Here is a 19,500-nt window from a genome sequence, read left to right on the forward strand (position 1 = left end):
ATTTGTTTAGTTATTCTTTTATTCTCTTGGTTTTAATGTTTAAATTTTATTCAACGATAATATATGACTTGATGGGTAACTAAGTTTTTAATCTAAGATTATGATTGAACTCAATATGTTGTCTAAATTATTTATCTCTCTTTTACTTATGTTTGATAGATTTAAGTTATTTATTTTGTTCTGTTCCTAATGCTTCTAGTTGATTGGCCACCAATTAAATTGAATTAAAAACCTAAGTTAAACCTTAACGAAGGAGATTTAGATAGACCTTGAATAGAATAGCGTATGATCGAATACACTTATTTGATTAGGTTGTTTGATTTGCATATAAGATAAACATACACCTATAAGCCATACGTAACCAAAATTAAAACACGAACTTAATGAATCTTTCTTCAATATAATTTGCATAAATATATAATAAATTAATTGAGAAAGATATTTTTATGATAAACTCGACAGAGACTTGTAAATAATTTAAGACTCTAAGTTAGCAATTTAATCTATTAAATTGAGTTAAGAGACAGAGATAATAATAAAATGAAGTATTAAGAGATATCATATTCTTAGATATGGTAATCATTCACATTTAATAAAGTAAATTTGCATAGATTTTAGTTTTAGTTTTAGTTTATTAGATTCAAATCTTTCTTCTTAATTTTAATTGTTTAGATAAAATTAAGATGTGATAATTTTAATAGTTAACAATAAGGATTAATTCAATTCTCTGTGGGATCAACACTCTACTCATCTCTATATTATCTTTGCAATACCTGCACTTGCGTGAGTAAAAAATTGAACAACACAAGCCACCCTTAAATAATTTTCAACCCACAATCTAATAATTCTTGTAAAACACAATGGAAAATTTTGAGACGATCTTATCGAAAATTATTAATCAAAAGAAAGATCTCATGCAAAAAGCTTGCTCTCCTTCAGGCTAATGTGCTCTGAATAACCCATAAACAGAAAACAAAAAGCTACTGAATAGCACTTGAAGAAAATTAACTAAAACATATTATGAAGTATGATGTCACAGATCAAAACTAAAAGAAATCTAACCAGATATCAATCATCTGAGTAAAAAGAAATTGATATCTATCAGTAAAAGTTAATTTTGCTTGAAAGAAAATGACTTCTGATTTTCTGGGCGCCTTTCGGCAAGCATTTGCTTTGTTTTTTCAAGAACACCAAAGAAAATTGAACCACCTAGACCTATCCACAGCACCCTTGGTCCAATACCCTGCAACAAACAATTGGAGAACAAAAGGTGAATCTGCTGCAACCTTCAGCTACAAGTTAATATCTATCTACATTCCAATTTTGTTGCCAAGAAAATTATATTTCCCACTCCAACATGACCTTTTACTTGATAGTGTCAAAGCTAGCAAGGATTTGATGAACAATTTGACCATATCTTTCACAGTTTTGTTAACAAAAGGAGCACATTAGAACTATCAGCTAAAAGTCATGACCTTTTGCCATGTTAACAAAAGGACCAAAACAAATTCTTTAAGCATAGCAGAATGGGCAAAAAATATAAGGAAAGACAAAGAATTTAAATCACAATCAACAATTAAAGGAATGAAAATGTTCAAACCTTCAAAAGAGCATGGGTTCCTTCTTCTTTCACTATAGTCCTTACACAGTCAAAAATCCCTTTGTACTGCTTTGCTGATCCCTGCAAAGAATAAAAAAGAAAGAGAGTTGAAGAAGAAAAAAGAAACTATAACACCTTTCACCAAATACAGAGGAAAAGGTTGTCTGACCTGGACCATTAATCGAGTTTTTATCACATCAAGAGGAGTTGTTACAGCTCCAGTTATGGCACCTGCATATGAATATGTTAGACTTGGGAGATTACCACAGAAGCAGACTGCAGACCTTTGCGTATATGTACAGTACATGCACATGGAAGTTATCAGTCATGATGGACTGATACGAAAAATTGTGAAAGTATTTATGACTTTCTATGACTCTTGTACATTTATGCTCTACACAGAAGCACCATAAAACAGGATTCCAATTGACATGTAAAGTGCTAATTTTTCTCCAGAGGACAAATTGGAGGCCAACTTGGTGTGGAAAGAGATAATATAGGAGGTAGTGGTCAAAGTTTAGAGTGAGCATTTTGTCTTGATAATGGATTGTTGTGATGGGATCACTGTAGAAGTGTCTTATCATACAAGTTGACTAATGCATCCCTAATCATTCTGAATAATGGAAAAATGACATTGTAAATAAGGCAAAGGAATTTACTCTCATCAGGAATTTGTCCAAAACCTCTTAAAGGGAAGAGCAGGTTTCACATTTAATTTTACAAAAAACAAAGACAAATATTTTAGGTAAAATACTAAGAGGATCTGTCTTGCATCATTATTGAACTTGGGACTAATACAGGATTTAAATGTGAATGGAATTCTTAGAAAATTCATTTTCCCTTTTGCATCCTTATTCTTGTGATAAGAAATAAGAGTTTTCTGGAATTATGACCAAAATCAAAACCAAGCTGGCAATAATAATAGCATATCGCTAACTCTAAATTCAAAACAAAATTAAGATACGATGGAAATCTGAAACTGCCAAGAAGAATATTTTACCAGCAAAAGCACCAAGTATGGCATTCTCAGGATCATTCAGGTCTCTTTGTGCCTGTAGTAAGGGCAAATAGCATTAGCATTAATTTCAGAATAGTTTCCCAGTTTATCACATATGAAAAATGACAAAGTGAGGATGCTTATTTAAGTATTCTGTATATGATATAAACTATCCAACACTGATCAGCAATAGGATGATTGAAAACAAGTATATAAATGAGTAACATGAAGTTGCAGAAGCTCTAAGAGTAACATTTCAGTGTCTTCTAACTCAATGAGTGTCATTTATGTTTCCTCAGTCACATAACAAAGGGACTGCCAGTTCTTGAGGCCACCCTCTTGGTAGGATTAGATTTGAGCAGCCTTAACCCTGCTTTGTGTAGAGACTGTCCTCAGTTGCACAATAATGGAATTCAATTAATTTGGGCTGCTGTTGCAAACATTTTAATTTGTTGTATTTATACTGAGTAACATTTAGAAGTATGCACTTTCTATGTCAATGTCAAAGAGTAAGAAAGATAGTGCTTACTGCCAGCTTATATCCTATTCGTAGTTGCTCGTAGATGCAAAATTGGATGGCATCAAAGGGCAAGTCTCTCAATAAGAAGGATCCGTATCCCTACAATTTCGAAAAGACAGGTCAGGGCATATGCACCGAGATCATCCTGCAGAAAACAGCATTCACATGCATGATAGCAACTAGATACCAGCAAGCAGCAATCACATGCATAAAATAAACAAATAACTCAGCAAAATGATGATTGCAATGATCCAAAACACAACATCAGACATCTCTTTCAAACAATCTTCATAAGAGTGTTTCAACATCAGAGCATTTTCTTTGAAGTTGTGGTTGTTTTCAGTAAAGATGAAATTAAATAACAAAAACTATAAGACTGACATTTCAGATTGAGTCCCAAGAATGAAGCATAAAATGAGACATAAGTTTCCATACCGCATATAGACCTTTAAAACCCTCTTTAGCAACAATAAGGCGTACAGCAGCAGGGGCAGAAGCAAACTGCCCAGTTTGCATCCTTTGCTTAACAACCTGCAAAATGTCTAATGAGCAGGAGCAAGCAAGAGAGAGAAGTGACTGGTGATAAATAAGTGAACCTAATTACCTCTGTTGGCACTCGAACAAGGGAAGAAGCAGCACCTCCTAAAGCACCTGCAGTCTGAACAAACTCTTACAACCAATTTATATCCAAAAAAGGCACCATGCAGTAGGTCAAAACATGATGATCCTCTTCAGCTCAAATAAGAAAGGGTCTAATATTGGGCAATATAGGGTTATCACATTCCATACCATCAATAACCAACTAGACTGAATATGTTGGTACTTGGCAGACCAATTTATGAAAGTTAGGTCTCCTACTGATTTTGGCAGCAGCTGAGCTCAGACTAACAAGCCAACCCCATGAAGCCTGACCTCTGAATCTCTTTCCGTTCTGATATTTCCAACTCTCCATTTTTGTATGAGAGGAATAACAGACCCCACTCAGGTGTATGCATATCAATGAGTTTATTCATAACATGAAAATAAAAGGATTTAGAGGGGAAAAATTTTGAAAAGGAAGAATATTTGTATAGATTATTTTTATCTTCAGAAAACTAGAAGCTAAAAGATGCATAACCTGAGAGTGACCCATGAACAATTCAAAACTGAGAAGTCATTGAAGCAAAATTTGACTGGAACTCATCCAGCAATTTGCTGCGTGATGATTAGAAAACTTACCAAATGAGCAAAAGCACTCATGTTTTCAGGGAAGGCCTTTAACAATTTCTGCTTTGCAGGTTCATATACACCAAGAAATATAGCTGAAGCCCTGTGGATAAAAAGGTCCATCAGCCCAAATGCTAATGAACCGAAAACAAATTCTAGAGAAACATCAAGAGCCACTAAAGAGTTGCAAAACTGAGGGTGCAAAAAGGTGAATCAAGTACGGAAAAAAGGATTTCTGTAATTGTAATTTAAGACTTTACTGAGTTGCAGTTACCTGGTATAAAAATTTTAGTTAGCTTCACAATAAAAATCTTGGAACTACACTCAAATAATAAGCACATACGGTATGTGAAACAATAGGAACATTTGTTTTCATATATGAAATAACAAGGATGACAAAAATACTCACGGCAAAACACCAGCAAGGTTTCCACCCAATCCAGAATAAAGACCTTTTAAAATTTCTTTTCCTCCACCACGGGCTGCCTACCATAAGAACAGTGGATTATGGACACTTGATCACAAAGATTCAAAGAAGACTCAGGTCTAGTAAGTAAAACATTAAACAATTAGGTCAAAAGTTAAAGAGTACACTGGAGGGAGGCTGATGGAAATTAAGGCAAAAAACATTGTGTGAGAACAGGCCTTAATAAGAATAACCTTCCGTCTTCTGCCCTTAATTTCTCTTCTATCTAACCTCTTTCCAAAGGGAAAACCATTACAGAAAGGTAAAAGCTTGTTTCATTGCAATAGGTAATCAAAAAATAAAACTTATGCATTAAAACACTTCAAATGTGAATATTCATTCTAAATTGTTGAGTAAGACATGTATTTTAACAGAAAAGCAATAGTGCTAAGACTTTTTGGATAGATTATGGTGCTATAGATGATAGGATAAAGCAGACACCGATGGTAGAAATAGTCTCAGGACTGCCATCCCTTTAATTTCATAATAATCATATATTAATGTGACAGATTTAATCTTAATGAAGATAAGATATTGTGTTTTCCATTAGAACCTACCTCAAAAAAAGTGTTAAGATGCAATTTTCCTTTTCAAAAGTTGTATCTAGTTTGAAAATATGACAGACGATTTGGCTTCATGTAACATGCTGGCAATGATTAAATAAAAATTATTACGTCAACTTACCTGGAGTCGAGTTTTTATTGTATCGATTGGGTATAAAGCTGCTTCTACAACAACACCAGCAGTAGCTCCAGCTATGACACTCTCTGCAAAATACATAACAGATCTTTAGAAAGATCAGCTTCCAACCATGCTAAAGTTAAAGAAAGGAGACATTTTATCAGAAAACTAGTAAAGGACCTTTCCCACACCTGGCAAGGACTTACGGAAAACTTGCAATGTAGGGACCAAAGAAACTCAGAGCACTTGCTCAAAACATACAACAAGCAATCAGTGAATTTTCAAAAATATAAATTTTCAAGAAAAATATTGCTAGTGGAGAAAATAAATGCTCTATTTTTCCATTGAAACCAAAAACTGCATTGTAATTATTTCTTTAAACAAAATAGATTCTCATGAAAACAATTCAACCATCTTAGCAACAACGAGCTACTAAATGCCACATTATCATGTAAAACAAGCCAACCTCTCTAACTTATTAGATTACTTATTTTGCATTAGTCTCCATAAGAGATAACTTTGAGCTAAAATGAGCAAACCGCTCTAAATTATTAGCATGAAAATAACTTTTGTTTGATTACTTCTTTCATGTTAGACTTCCCAAGAGCGTTAAATACAACTAACTAATTTCAATATGCACTGTTGTATTGAATGTAGTAATTTCAATTTTGTAGATAGTTACTTTTGGTTATTACTTATTCTCTTTAAGAATTGTTTTACAATGTAGTGTTATACAGAGAATAATGAGAACAACTAGAACAATTGAAGCATTACTTCACGTAGAACAACTAGAACAATTGAAGCATTACTTCACGTAGAACAACTAGAACAAGTTAAGCACTACTTCACGTAGAACAACTAAAGCAAATGAAGCATTACTTCATGCGGAACAACTACTTCATACGGATAGCAGTGAAAGCAACCCTGAATAAGTGACAAAGTTCACGGGTTACTTTCTTCTTGGGATGTTTTGGAGAGTTTGGCTTGGTGACTTAAATATAAAGGTAGTTAAGAGTTCTTCTCTTAACCTTATCCTGAAGTACAAGTGTTTCTCTCTTACCTTCTTCTATTGTACTTGTTTATGTACACCTTTTTCCTTTAAGTTGTTCTCGTATAGCTTTTCCTATACACATCTTCCACTTACCCTCTACTCAAGAATAAATCTCATCATCTTATTAACGGTCATAAAATCCATTACTTTAATAGTCACATAATGGATTTCTAACTGTTACTCAACATTAAAAACTCAGTAACAGTCACTAAATATTAAAGTCATTATTTATTACGTATATTAAAGCTTCTTCTTGAGTAACCGCCACTTCTAGCACTATATATAAAACCCTCACAATTCAATTGGCAACCTTCTCTTCTCCAAAGCTTAAACAGTCTCACCTAGAGCTTATCCCTCTAAATTCACTCTCTAGCCTTCTTCTACCTAGTGCTGCCCAACTTCACTCTATCGCTCACCTATTCTCTATCCATCCTCAATCATTACTCTAATATTCATTTATTCTCTTCCACCTGCCACAGCACTCAGTACTTCAAGAACTACTGCAATCTTTCTCTCCACAGCTTCTGGTACATTCCTTTTACTTGTTTGCAATGCTTCCTCTCCCTATCACAAGAACCTCTTTACACATTTCCTTAGTATAAATGTCACCTGACAAAAACCTTAGACCTAATCTTTAAACCATTAGTGTTGCAACTACCTAGGACAATGTTTGGAGTTCTAACAAATGTTTCCACTGGTTAGCACTCCTACAAATATAATGGTCCATTTATAGAACCATGTTTTTCCTGTCCCATTTAAGAATATGTCCACCCATTCTTATAAGATCAGAAAATTTCCTAATCATAATTCTATTCGCACATAAATTTCATTTCATACTTTTTTTAGGTATAACTGCACTAAATGCAAGTGGCTCTAATCAATTTATCTACTGTCTGTCAGTGGAAAGACGGTTTTATAAGAAGCATTTCATATAGAGAAAACCCCTTAGCTAAAATTAGCCTAAAACCAAATTGCATTTGATCATTTTACCTTTCAACTTTCAAACTTTTCTGAACCGTTGTTCATTACTTCCTCATTATAACCCATCGCTCAAATATTATGCAAAAAACATTGGTGAAGCTCAAGCAATAAGAGAAAGAACAACAAGATGGATGCATTGTACTTGTCAGTAAACCACAGTTTGCTGCAATGTGCACATTAACATTTATTGGCAAAGATTTAAATTTTTTATGACGATGGCAACCCTAAAATTAAACACTGACAGCCCATCAAATATAAACAAATCAAAGGTGCACATAAAATTAATGATTGAATTACCATAAAATACACGGAAAAAATGAAATGGATTTTCGTCTCCTACATGAACCGAAGCTGACAACTTGCTTTCTTCCTTGTGAGGATCACATTTCTTATATCTCAATCCATCTGTAAAACAAAAGCATTTGTTTCAAAACAAGAAAAATAATAATTAGCTTCAAAATGAATATAAATCCAGATGTCAAAGGCTGAGAAGGAAGCTCAAAAGAAACAGAAAATGCAGGCCTTTCAAGCTATAAACAAAAGTCGAAAGGGCTGAAGAATTCCAAGAGATGGAAATGAAATATTCCATCTATACATTATATTAATTAAAGTTGAGCCATTGCTAAACCAATTTTACAGTGTCAAGGGCCTAGGATGTGAATGACCACTAGCACCATCTGCATATAATCTTGATAGCAATACCGTTCTAAATTCAAGCTCTTACACGAGTTATGGTAGAGTTGAGTTCTTACTTCTTAAAAAAAATATTTAACCAATCAATTACTTGGGCTTGCCAATATAAGAAATGAAATAATTTAAAAGAGAACAACATTTCCTGATTTGGGTACTCGCAAAGGACTCAAATTTATCGATGATCAATTAGGATCAAAACCGGGAAGAAAAAAAAGGAAATTGAACAGTTCAAAACTGGAAGATAGTTAAAAGGAAAGACCAACCTGGTGAGATCGTCTGGGAAGTTGACACATTGGACGACACTGTACGAGGATCCATTAGCTTCAGTTGTTCAAACCCTACAACTTCAATAGCAGAGCAAAAAATGGATAGCGTGCTTTCTTCTTCAGAGTGGCCTCCAGTGGGAAAGGAAGCAAGTCTGCAACTGATCAAAGGGTTTTTCAAAAGGGGGTGAATGTACGGAACCACCCTTGCCTGGCTGCCTTCTGAAAGTTGTATTGAGCGTAAAATTGGAAGGGTAGTTGTGTAAATTGAAATTAACGCCTCTTGATGAAATTTTCGATGAAGTAAAATAAAGTTAATTTATGTCATTAGAAATTTTTAAAACTATATTTTTATATTTTTTTAAAATAGACAATAACAATTTAATTATCAATAGTGTTAAAAAATTTTTATTATTTATATTGACATGGTATTTGAATGTAGGAACAATATAATAGAATCACATCAACATTATATCATTACTAATAATTCATGTTTATGTCTAATTAACATTATATCAACATAACCATTACATCACTTTTAAAAATAATATCATTAAATTTAATACAACGTTAACAAAAATATACCACATTAATGTAATAAAACAACTCAATTTTATAAATTATTGTATAAAAAGAAATTTACGATGCAATACAGGAATTAATCTTTTAACTTGTCCAATAGGAACCAATAGAATAATTTGTCCAATAAAATATATATATACCTAATTAGAGGAGCAAAGGGTGGTTCCGTAAATTCACCCCTTTTGAAAACAAACTAAAGAAGAGTTGAGAAATACTGATAGATTCTTTCTTGAAGCCCATAATCACAGGGATAATCCTTGTACAAGTTTCGTTGCCCCGCAAGACCCAAAACTCAAACAAATAGGGAAAGCTAGTCGTACCAAATTGGCTCACGCTCAGCTCCCTGCTCTATGTTAGCTCATTTGCTCATCGAAGTCAAAAGTTGTGCATCCCACTTTTTCATGCCTTCAAAAGGAAGATGCCAAGACAACTCTATCAAATTTGCCTTCTTAAGGTGTTTTAGTACGCAAGGTTTGTTTATTTTTTAAAAAAAAATAATTAAACTGTATTTATTGTTAAATAAAATGCTTAAATCCACGTTACCATTACTCTTATATAAAAAAATTTGAGTGTTATACTTTTGTCCAAATATACATGCATTTGACTACTTAGGAAAGAATATCTTCAAAAACAAAAAAAAAATAATTGAACCAAATCTCATAACTCCAAATCTCTTCGCACATTTAATTCCAAGTTAAAATATTATATACATATGTAAAAGGTGGACATATAACATCATATTTACAATTTTAATACTTAAAAAACATGAAAATAAGATATAATAGAGCATGCAAAATTTTCCTCCCTTTTAATACTCTTTTAGAAAGCTTTGAGATTTTAATTTTTAACATAATATTTTAAAAAGTTTTTGGATTATTTTAAAAATTTTAAGAAAATATTTATTCTTTTATTACATTTAATCAAATTTTTATAATTTTATTCTGAATTAATAAGTCTTTACAATTAATGGTGGATTAATTGTTATTAATTAAAATATCACTTGTTATGTTTATACTCATATGATGTTGACGTTGATTATGAAAAATGTTAAATGATCATATTATCATATCGTATTATTATCTATTATGATATATCATCATGTTGTTGACTCAATATGTTTTTAATGATAGTAAAACATTCTTCATTCTTTTATATTTAACTACATTATTTAAGTGTGCAGAATTAAGATGGAATCCCTTAATGAAATTGTTGTTTGAAAGCAAGTTAAAATGCTTACCACGATATAAGAATGATTAATCAGTTAAAGGAACAAAGGACCAAGTGATAATAGAAAACTATTAATTGGTTAGCATGTGGCATTAATTAGATGAGGCAATTCATGGCGCTACATGACTACAAAACAAAAGATTTTTAATCGATTAAAGTAGAAGAGTTAACTGGTTACAAGACAAAGTTAAAGTGTCAAGAAGCGTCATAACTTAAATTCAAAAAATTGATAACCGTCCAAGGCACTAAACTAAGAAATTCAAAGTTGAAGATTTTTCAATCGATTGGAGCCTACTTCAATCAATTAAGGTTAAAGAGAAAGAAACCTTAATCAGTTAAAGGGAAGTCAAATCAGTTGAAAAAAAATTGGTGAAGAATGTTATTTGAAAATAGAAAGTTTTAATCAGTTAGAGCTGCAGTTAACTAGTTAACATAAGAAAGCAGTATAGCAAACAGAGAAGGCTCAATCTGTTAAAGTTAGTCTTTAACTGGTTAACAAAACTATGCCTACACATTTTAATTTAAGCACTAGAAGACAAAATAACGGTTAGAACTAAACCAAAATTGTTTTCAACATGCATAATTTGTCTCAAATTGCCAAATGTGATCTTTCAAGTATTTAAGGCATCTCTAATGATCAAAAATCAAGAAGAGAAGTTCCAAAGAGTTTGAGAGAGTCAAAAAGAAAAAAAAACTTCTTTTGTACACTTGTTTTTCATTGCTATCCTTTGTTAAGTGTTTGAGCTTGAATTTGTATATCTTAGATCAACTAGGTGATCAATTGTAACTTATCTTTTCTTTATTTCTTAATTGATTAGAGTGTGTGAGGCACTTTAAAGGTTGTTATACGGGTTCAGAGCTCGAGTTAGAAGGTCACCATGTAAAAGCTTGGTAAAAGCTGTTAATTTCACTAGTTTAGTGAAATTAGGTTGAAAATCCTTGATTGGAAGAACAAAGTAATGGATATAGGTCAAGGAGACCGAACCACTATAAATATTTGTGTTTTGTTCACTTCTCTTTACCTCTTTTTGCTTTGTACTTTTTAGCTTCAACAAGTTTTAATCCTTACATTCTAAATTATCCAAAAATTTCAAAGCTGCAAAGCTAATTTCAAAATATCTTCTAAGTGTTATTTACCCCCTCTCTAGCTCTACATTAGAACTATTAGCTCTATAGCGTTCAAATCAATTCTGTGTTTTGAAAATGACAAAAAGAAAATGACCAATATTCATCTAAGTCCTAGAATAAAAAGTCCAAACATGCTCTAACACTTTCAAATGAGTTTGAGAAGAAAAATAATGCAAAAGAACTTTAAAAAATACATTCTAGTCCAAATCAATTGATATATGTTCTTCATGTATTGGTACATTTAGACAAGTATCAATAGATTTTGAAATTTATCTATACATGTTCTTGAGAAAAGTCAAAATTCAAAAAGTCAAACTCAATCGTTTAATGCATTCTCTAATATATCAATAGAATTGCAACAGAATGCTCACTACCTCAAAAGTATAGATATATTTGAAAAATGTATCGATACATTTTCAACAGAATGCTCACTGTCTCAAAAGTATTGATACATTGAAAAATGTATTGATGCATTTTAAACAAAATCTTAAAACCCTTGCAAGCAAGTTCAAATGTATCGATCCATCATAACAGGAATTCAAAAATAAAAGAGATAATGTATCAATACATTCACATATGTATTAATACAATGTCCGTTAGAGCCTTGAATGAAGAGAAAAATGACTATTTTCACATTTAATGAACCTTCAACTACCCTTAAAGCTTCAACATCTATAAATACAAGCTTTCTGATCATTTATGAAGGTTGGAAGACTTTTGAAACATAGTTCAAAAGAGAAGAATTCGGCAAAAATCATTCAAGACCCTTTGTACTCTTCTTCTAATCCTTAAAGTCTTCTAGTGCAGTATTTTTTTAGCCTTCATTCCATTCACTAAGCACTGTACCTAATTTGCTATTCAGCTTTTAAGAGGCATACCAGTTATATTTACATTCTACTCATTATACTTGCCTAAGTGGTTATACCTTAACCAATAAAAAAGGTAGAGTGGTTGTGCTTTAACCATAAAAAGGCATTGTATTGAAATGTTATGTTTGATCCACAAAAAGTATTATATTAAACTTTGATTCAGTAGTGAATTTTAAACTCTTTAGTGAAGCTAAGGGGGAGGACATAGGCAAGGAGGCCCAACTTCTATAAACTATCTGTGTTGGTTTTTCTTTTCTTATGTAACTTCTAAATTTTGCGTGCATTTTAAATTTCTCTTATTCATTAAGAAGTCAACTGTTTTGTTTGTTTTCAAATTGAGCATTTAAATTGACAAAGGGTATTCTATCTTTTTAAGAATTGAAAAAGAATCTTCAAAATTTCAAAACAATCCAATTCACCCATTTCTTGGATTTATTCACATTGAGCTTATTGAACTAACAATTGGTATAAGAGCTAGGGCTTAATTTTGTAGGTCTAACAACCTTGAGTGATCTGAAAACAAAGCTCAACACATCAAGATGGAATCCACCTCAACTGTTCTTAGTGAAGAACACTCAACTCAAAGGCCCCAATTCTTCTCAGGTATGAGCTATCCTTATTGGAAGAAAAAAATAGAGATGTTCATTCAATTAGTTGATCTTGATGTTTGGAATGTTATCTTAGATGGTCCTTATGTTCCCATTAAGGATGTAGATGGAAAAACAATTGTAAAAATTAAGAAAAAGTGGGATGACAAAGAAAAGAAGTTAATACAAATAAAATGCAAGGCATTCAATACACTTTTTTGTTCTCTAAATGCTAGTGAATTCAATAAGTATCTATGTGTGAAACTGTTAAACAAATTTTGGGTACCTTAGAAACAACCTATAAGGGAACAAACCAAGTTAAGGAATCCAAGATAAGACTTCTCACACATGATTATGAGCTATTTAGAATGAAAGAAAATGAGACCATAAATCAAATGTATGAGAGATTCACAAACATAGTTGAAGGATAAAAGGCCTTAGGAAAAGACTTCTCAAATGCTTAATTAGTCAAAAAGATACTTTATAGTCTTCCTAAGCCATGGAGACCAAAAGTGATAGCCATAATGAGGAAGTAAGAAACTTAAATGATTTTAAACTAAAAGAGCTTATAAGATCTTTACTTACTTATGAGATGACAATAAAACATGAAAAATGCTTTAAATGATGAAAAGAATGAGGATAATAAGCAGAAAAGGATAGCCCTAAAGTCTAAAATTGAAGAAAATGAGAGAAACATAAGATATGAGAGTGAAGAAAATGAGGATATAGCCATGCTAGCTAAAAGGTTTAGTAAATTTATGAGAAATAATTATAGAGGTAGGAAACTTCCTAGAAGAGACATGCGAAAGGGGGAACATAGCAAAGACCACTTAATATGCTATGAGTGCAAAAAAATAAGACACATTAAATATGAATGCACAAATAAAAATAGTGCCTCAAAAAACTTCAAGAAGAAAGCTATAGTTGCCATTTGGAGCAATAGTGACGACTCTCAAGATAAAGAAGATGAAGTTGCCAACCTTTGCATCATGACACTTAAAAATGCCAAGGTATGCTCTACTTCTCATTATTCTAATTCATGCACCTTAGATCAAGACTCATACTCATTTGATGAACTACAAGATGCATATAATGACTTAGTATTTGAATTTGAAGAAATGACATTGAAATACAAGAACATCATATCCAAGCTTAAAGTAGAAAATGAGTCCTTAATCAAGGTAAACATAGACCTAGAAACTTAGTCAAAGACTTGGAAATTGAGAGAAATGAGCTGAAAAAAAAAGAATGAGAATTTGCATGCTACCTTTTCAAAATTCACCATAAGTCAGCAAAAATTAAATGACATGTTAAAAACACAAAGAGCCTTCTTTGACAAAGAAGGAATAAGCTATGATGGTACTCAAAAGGAAACTCATCTTAAAAATTTTTTTCTTAAAGAAAATGTAAAATTTGGCTCATTCACCAAATGCATTTATTGTCATAAAAGTAGGATATTCTACCTATTCTTGCCTTTGGAGAACTACCACCTTTAGAGGTAAAAAAAATCAAAAGTATATGGGTATTAAAAGGAACAAACCTCCACATGGTAAGGTAGTAAAATTGTAGTGGATTCCAAAAGGGACCAAAGACACTAACTCATATGGACCTAAGAAAATTTAGGTATTAAAGTCAAATGTTTGAATTTTATCGTTATAGAAAGAGGTCACTTGCTTAAAGTCAAGAGCACAAGAAAAAGCAAAATAGTATCTTAATAGTGGATGCTCTAGACACATGACTGGAACCAAGGAATTCTTCAAGGAATTAAGACCAAATAATGGAGGATATGTAACCTTTGCTGACAACGCAAAAGGTCACATTGAAGTAATTAGTACCATTGGTAAAAATTCCTCTTTTTAAATTGTAAATGTCCTATTTGTAAATGGTCTTAAATATAATTTGTTAAGTGTGAGTCAACTTTGTGATAAAGGTTTTAAAGTCATTTCTGAATCATTAACATGTCATGTTGTTGATGTTAAAACAAATGAAACTTTATTTGTTGGATATAGACAAGGTAATACATATGTTATTTTCTTGGATGATTTATTTTCTAACAATGTATGTTTCATGGCTAAAAAGAATGAGGATATTTGGCTATGGCATAGGAAACTAGGACATGCTAACATGAATACAATTTCAAAACTATAATCTCTAGATCTTGTGATAAGACTTCCTAAGCTAAACTTTGAAAATGATCAACTTTGTGACACTTGTGCTAAAGGCAAACATAGATCTTTTTGGACCAATTAAGATTACTAGCTTAGGTGGAAAGAATTATGGCTTAGTAATTGTGGATGACTATACTAGATTCTCTTGGGTTTTCTTTCTTAGTCGCAAGGATGAAGCTTTAAAAATTTTCACTTCTTTTTGCAAAAGAGTTGAAAATAAGAAGGGATATAAAATAACAAATGTTAGGTTGTCTTTTTAATATTCTTTATCCTATCCATCTTTAATTTGGTAGTCTCCGGACAGATTCTTGAAGCAAGGTACTTTATAGGTTATTAATTACTATACAATAAAGTTTTCAAAATATTTAAAAATAATAATAACTAAAGGAAAACATATTTAATTTTTTAATATTATAAAATTTAGTATGTATATATTTAATTTTATTAATATATTTCCTATAAAAGATTAATAAAATTTTAAAAAAATTTTAAATAAAAAATTTAAAAAGTAGTAATATCGACTGAATTTTCTAACAGAATATTTTGTTAGAAAATTTTTGTTGGCAATGTCATTTTCCAACGGAAAATTTCGTTGGAAAATCTAGTGGGCTTTAAAATTTTTTGACGCCTTAAACTTTCCAACGGATTATTTTTCATTGGAAATTTCCAATGAAAATTTGTCCGAAATTCCATTGGAAAGTTTGGCAATAATAAATTTTTTTTTGTGCCAAAAAATTTTCTGACGGATTTCCAATGGATTATTTTTCATTGAAAATTTCCAATGAAAATCCGTCCGAAATTCTATTAGAAATTCTGGCAGCAATAAATTTTTTTGTGCAAAAAAATTTTCTGATGGATTTCCAACAGAATTTATTTGTTGGAATTATTCTGTTGAAAATTCATTGAAAATACGTTGCAAAAGTCAAAAGAAATCTCTATTGGAATTCCGTTAGAAATTTTCTGTTGAAAATTTTTAACGAAATTTTTTTCGTCGGAAAAAAACCTATTTTCTTATAGTTGCCACATCATCACCATATGTCATAATACAACACATAACGTGTTGGCTAATAGTTGATCAACTATTAATAATAAAATATATTTGATCTAAAATATAAATAGAATGATTTAATTGAACACAATAAAAGAATAAATGCTTATTCAATAATTTTTAAAATAATTTTGATGATTTTTTGGATATTATACCTTTTTTATTTTTTATTTTTAAAAATTTAAACTCAAACTTTTTTATTTGAAAATATATAAATATGGTATTAAATTAAATATTCAAGTATAAATCTTTGGATAATTTTACTATTTCCAACATGCTTAAGATCTTGATAGATAAAGTAGTCGAGACATACGACATCTTGTCAGTAGGTCAAGAATGACATTCAAAATGCCGAATTTATAAAATTTTATTATAGGAAATTGTCTAACAAAAGCTAATTTAGAAACATGAAAATGAGAGGAAAAATTCAAATATGTTATTCTTTTATTACCATTTGAGATTAATGTTTCTTTTATCCTCTGAGTAGTTATAAAAGAGAAAAAAAAAGGTGATATGTATACATATAAGTGTCCCTTGCTAACATATCCAAGGATAGCTTTGAATAATAGCACAAGGAACCTCTGTATGTGCAAAAATAAATTTGTTATTCTGCCTAACACAAAAATGCAAAATCCCTTGCATTTTCTGGACAATGCTTCAAGTTGACTAGAAAGTCCCCACTAGAGCAAACAAATTTGTTATTTTGCTACAAAATATAACAAGTCATCACTTCTTTAAATTAGCTTTATCACCTCAATATTCCCAATCTTTGATTTTATACCGGGTCTTTTGACTTTTTTATTCTATGAATTTCTTTCCCTTGTGGATGAAGACGGATTGATTTTGCTGCTTTCGTCTTATGTGGCAAGTACGTCATTGTCTCAATTATTCTTACGTTATAAAACAAGTATTTGGGAAGGATACGCAAATATAAAAAGATTCTTTTTACGAGTTTTTAGAGATGGTATAAGGTTAAAACTCAAAACTTAATATTTAAAATTTAAAAAGAATTATTTGCTAATTAATTTCTTGATCTCAACTGTTTTCAATTTAAAGAAAAGGTAATACAGAGGAAAATATGACACTAACAGATAAATAAAAATTAACCAGAGTTGTCAATGGATAATGTATTTGTTATTTTTTAGGTTTCCTAATACAAATCTTATTGTTTGATAGGATACTTGTTGCTTTTTAGGTATCATAACTCAAACTTTATTATTTAATAGGTACTGTCCCAATCCTATATATACTCGATTAATTTTTTGAGTTACTATTAAAACGTGTATTTGAATATACTAGGCACTACTTGTTCAGTCCTCATACCTGTTAATTACTCATTTAAAATAAATTCAAAATAATTTATATATTATTAATGAAAATTACATTAATAAATTAAAATTAGTTTATGAAAACTAAATTAAAATTAGCTTATGAAAACTAAATTAAAATTTAAAATTATATTTAGAACAATTAATGAATTTTATTAAGTATTACATTATTTATAAAGAATTTCTAAATAATATATATCAAACTAAATTTTAATATTAAAAATTATTATTTATAAATTAGGTTTGAATAGTGGGTACCTAATATCACTACTCGAATTCTACTTGAACTCTATTATAGGATAATTTAATCTTACTTAATTAAGTTAGATAATGTAGACTACCTGATTAGAAAGTATATATTAACATTCCTAAATCTAGCATTACCCCGCATATGCGGTGATTATATGAAAAACTTGTCATTTTCTTTTGTCCCTTGAATTATTTAAAGTGTGAATAATTTATTAATTTTTATATTCAACGTGAAAAAGTAAAAGGCAGTGTTTTGTTGTTGAGGAAGAGTCACAACCGAAGCTTGAAAAAGAATAAGAATTATTGATAAACCGACAATCACGGAACCTTACGGAGCCATTGAAAGCGCGTAAGTAGTTGGAAATCAACGGAATATAATGCCTTTTGGCCTTTTAAACAAATATAAATTATCAAGTGCCGTAAACATGGAGACACTAACAAATTCTTTTTACTATTTAATATTGAAATACTAGGAGTATTTTAATTAATATCTTTGATGTTTGCCGACAATGCCAACCATGCTCTCCCTAACCGTCCCCATCCACACGCATTTTCACCACAAAATGTACTTGAAAATCAGAACTGAAAACGGAACACCCACTCCTTCCTCCGTGTGGAAACCGTCCAAAAATAAAATCTTTTATAAAATAGCAATAATTATTGTCTATAAACCCAAGTCTATCCGTACTGTTATCCCTTAAAAAATGATAAAATATTAAAAAATTGAATTATTTATAAAAATATAAATAAATTTTTAATTTTTTATTACATTTAAATTTTTATATTTTTAATTAAATATGTTTTCATAACTAATTATTGACTAATTACAAATATTATTTACTATTTCATATCATATGGTACTTATGGTACCGGTGTAACATATTAATATATTATAATAAATAGTGATATATTTATATAATGTGATGATATTATTATATGATATTTTCACTTTTTAAATCAATGTCACATAGATATAAAATGATCAATTATTTTATATGTCTTGTTAAATTATTCAAATTATTATTATTTTACCAATACTTATAATCTTGTGTGGTCTTTTAAGATATTATATAGTATAAATTGCCACGTTATTATATTTTTAAAAACTTAATGAGCGTATCAAAATAAGTGTTTGTTTAGTCTGATTTTTTTTAGCTTATTTATTTTTAAAAGTAAAAGTCAGATTAAACAAAAATTTTGAAAACTCTTCAAAAAGGAACTTTTTTTAAAAAATAAATTAAAAAAAAGAACTTAAAGAAAAGCTCTAGTAAGGTTCTTCTCTTTTTCAAAACATAANAAAATATCATCATCCGTTAAAAATAATCACAATATTATCCTTTCAAAAAAAATCTTTAATAATAATTTTAATTAAAATTAAAACTTATAAAATTAAATTTATCAAATAACTTTACTTTAATTTTAAAAATTATTATTTTTATAAAAGTTTTATAATAACTTTTAAGTTAAAAAAAATCAGACCAAATAGATATTAAATATTTAATATTTAAAATTGACATGTGATGTAATTATTTCAAACACTTGATTACATAACACGATTTGAATGGAAAAATTAGATGCTAATTTGTAGCAACGGTCTGATTAAGAAAGGGGGGACATGTGCTGCCTTGACCCAAGTGTGAACGAGGCAAAAGGAAAGTTTATCCAAATTAAAATAACACGTGTCAATGTTTGACTGGCTGAAAGACTTTGACTTAACCGCTATTTCCGTAACTGGGTTGGAAAAATTGGAATCTTGATGAACCAACCAAGTTCCAGGTGGGCAACCGCAAAAACTATAATTCCAAATCTCTAACTCCGACTTCAAGCTGGGTAGTTCCCACGTGTTTACTAATAAT

General features: G+C 30.4%; 1 protein-coding gene across 1 annotated transcript; it reads right to left on the reverse strand.

Annotated features, from left to right (window-relative positions):
- On the reverse strand, positions 882-8,648 carry LOC18592707 (probable S-adenosylmethionine carrier 2, chloroplastic). Its single transcript, XM_007019557.2, has 12 exons — positions 8,459-8,648; positions 7,800-7,907; positions 5,474-5,556; positions 4,733-4,809; positions 4,336-4,426; positions 3,722-3,775; positions 3,553-3,648; positions 3,127-3,216; positions 2,601-2,652; positions 1,770-1,831; positions 1,601-1,681; positions 882-1,243 (listed from the first exon to the last, which is right to left on the reverse strand). The coding sequence occupies exons 1-12, from the start codon at positions 8,511-8,513 to the stop codon at positions 1,112-1,114; spliced, it is 981 nt and encodes a 326-aa protein (XP_007019619.1). The 5' UTR covers positions 8,514-8,648; the 3' UTR covers positions 882-1,111.

The sequence above is a fragment of the Theobroma cacao genome, chromosome 8, assembly GCF_000208745.1.
Source record: "Theobroma cacao cultivar B97-61/B2 chromosome 8, Criollo_cocoa_genome_V2, whole genome shotgun sequence".
In the NCBI taxonomy this organism is placed as follows: domain Eukaryota; kingdom Viridiplantae; phylum Streptophyta; class Magnoliopsida; order Malvales; family Malvaceae; genus Theobroma; species Theobroma cacao.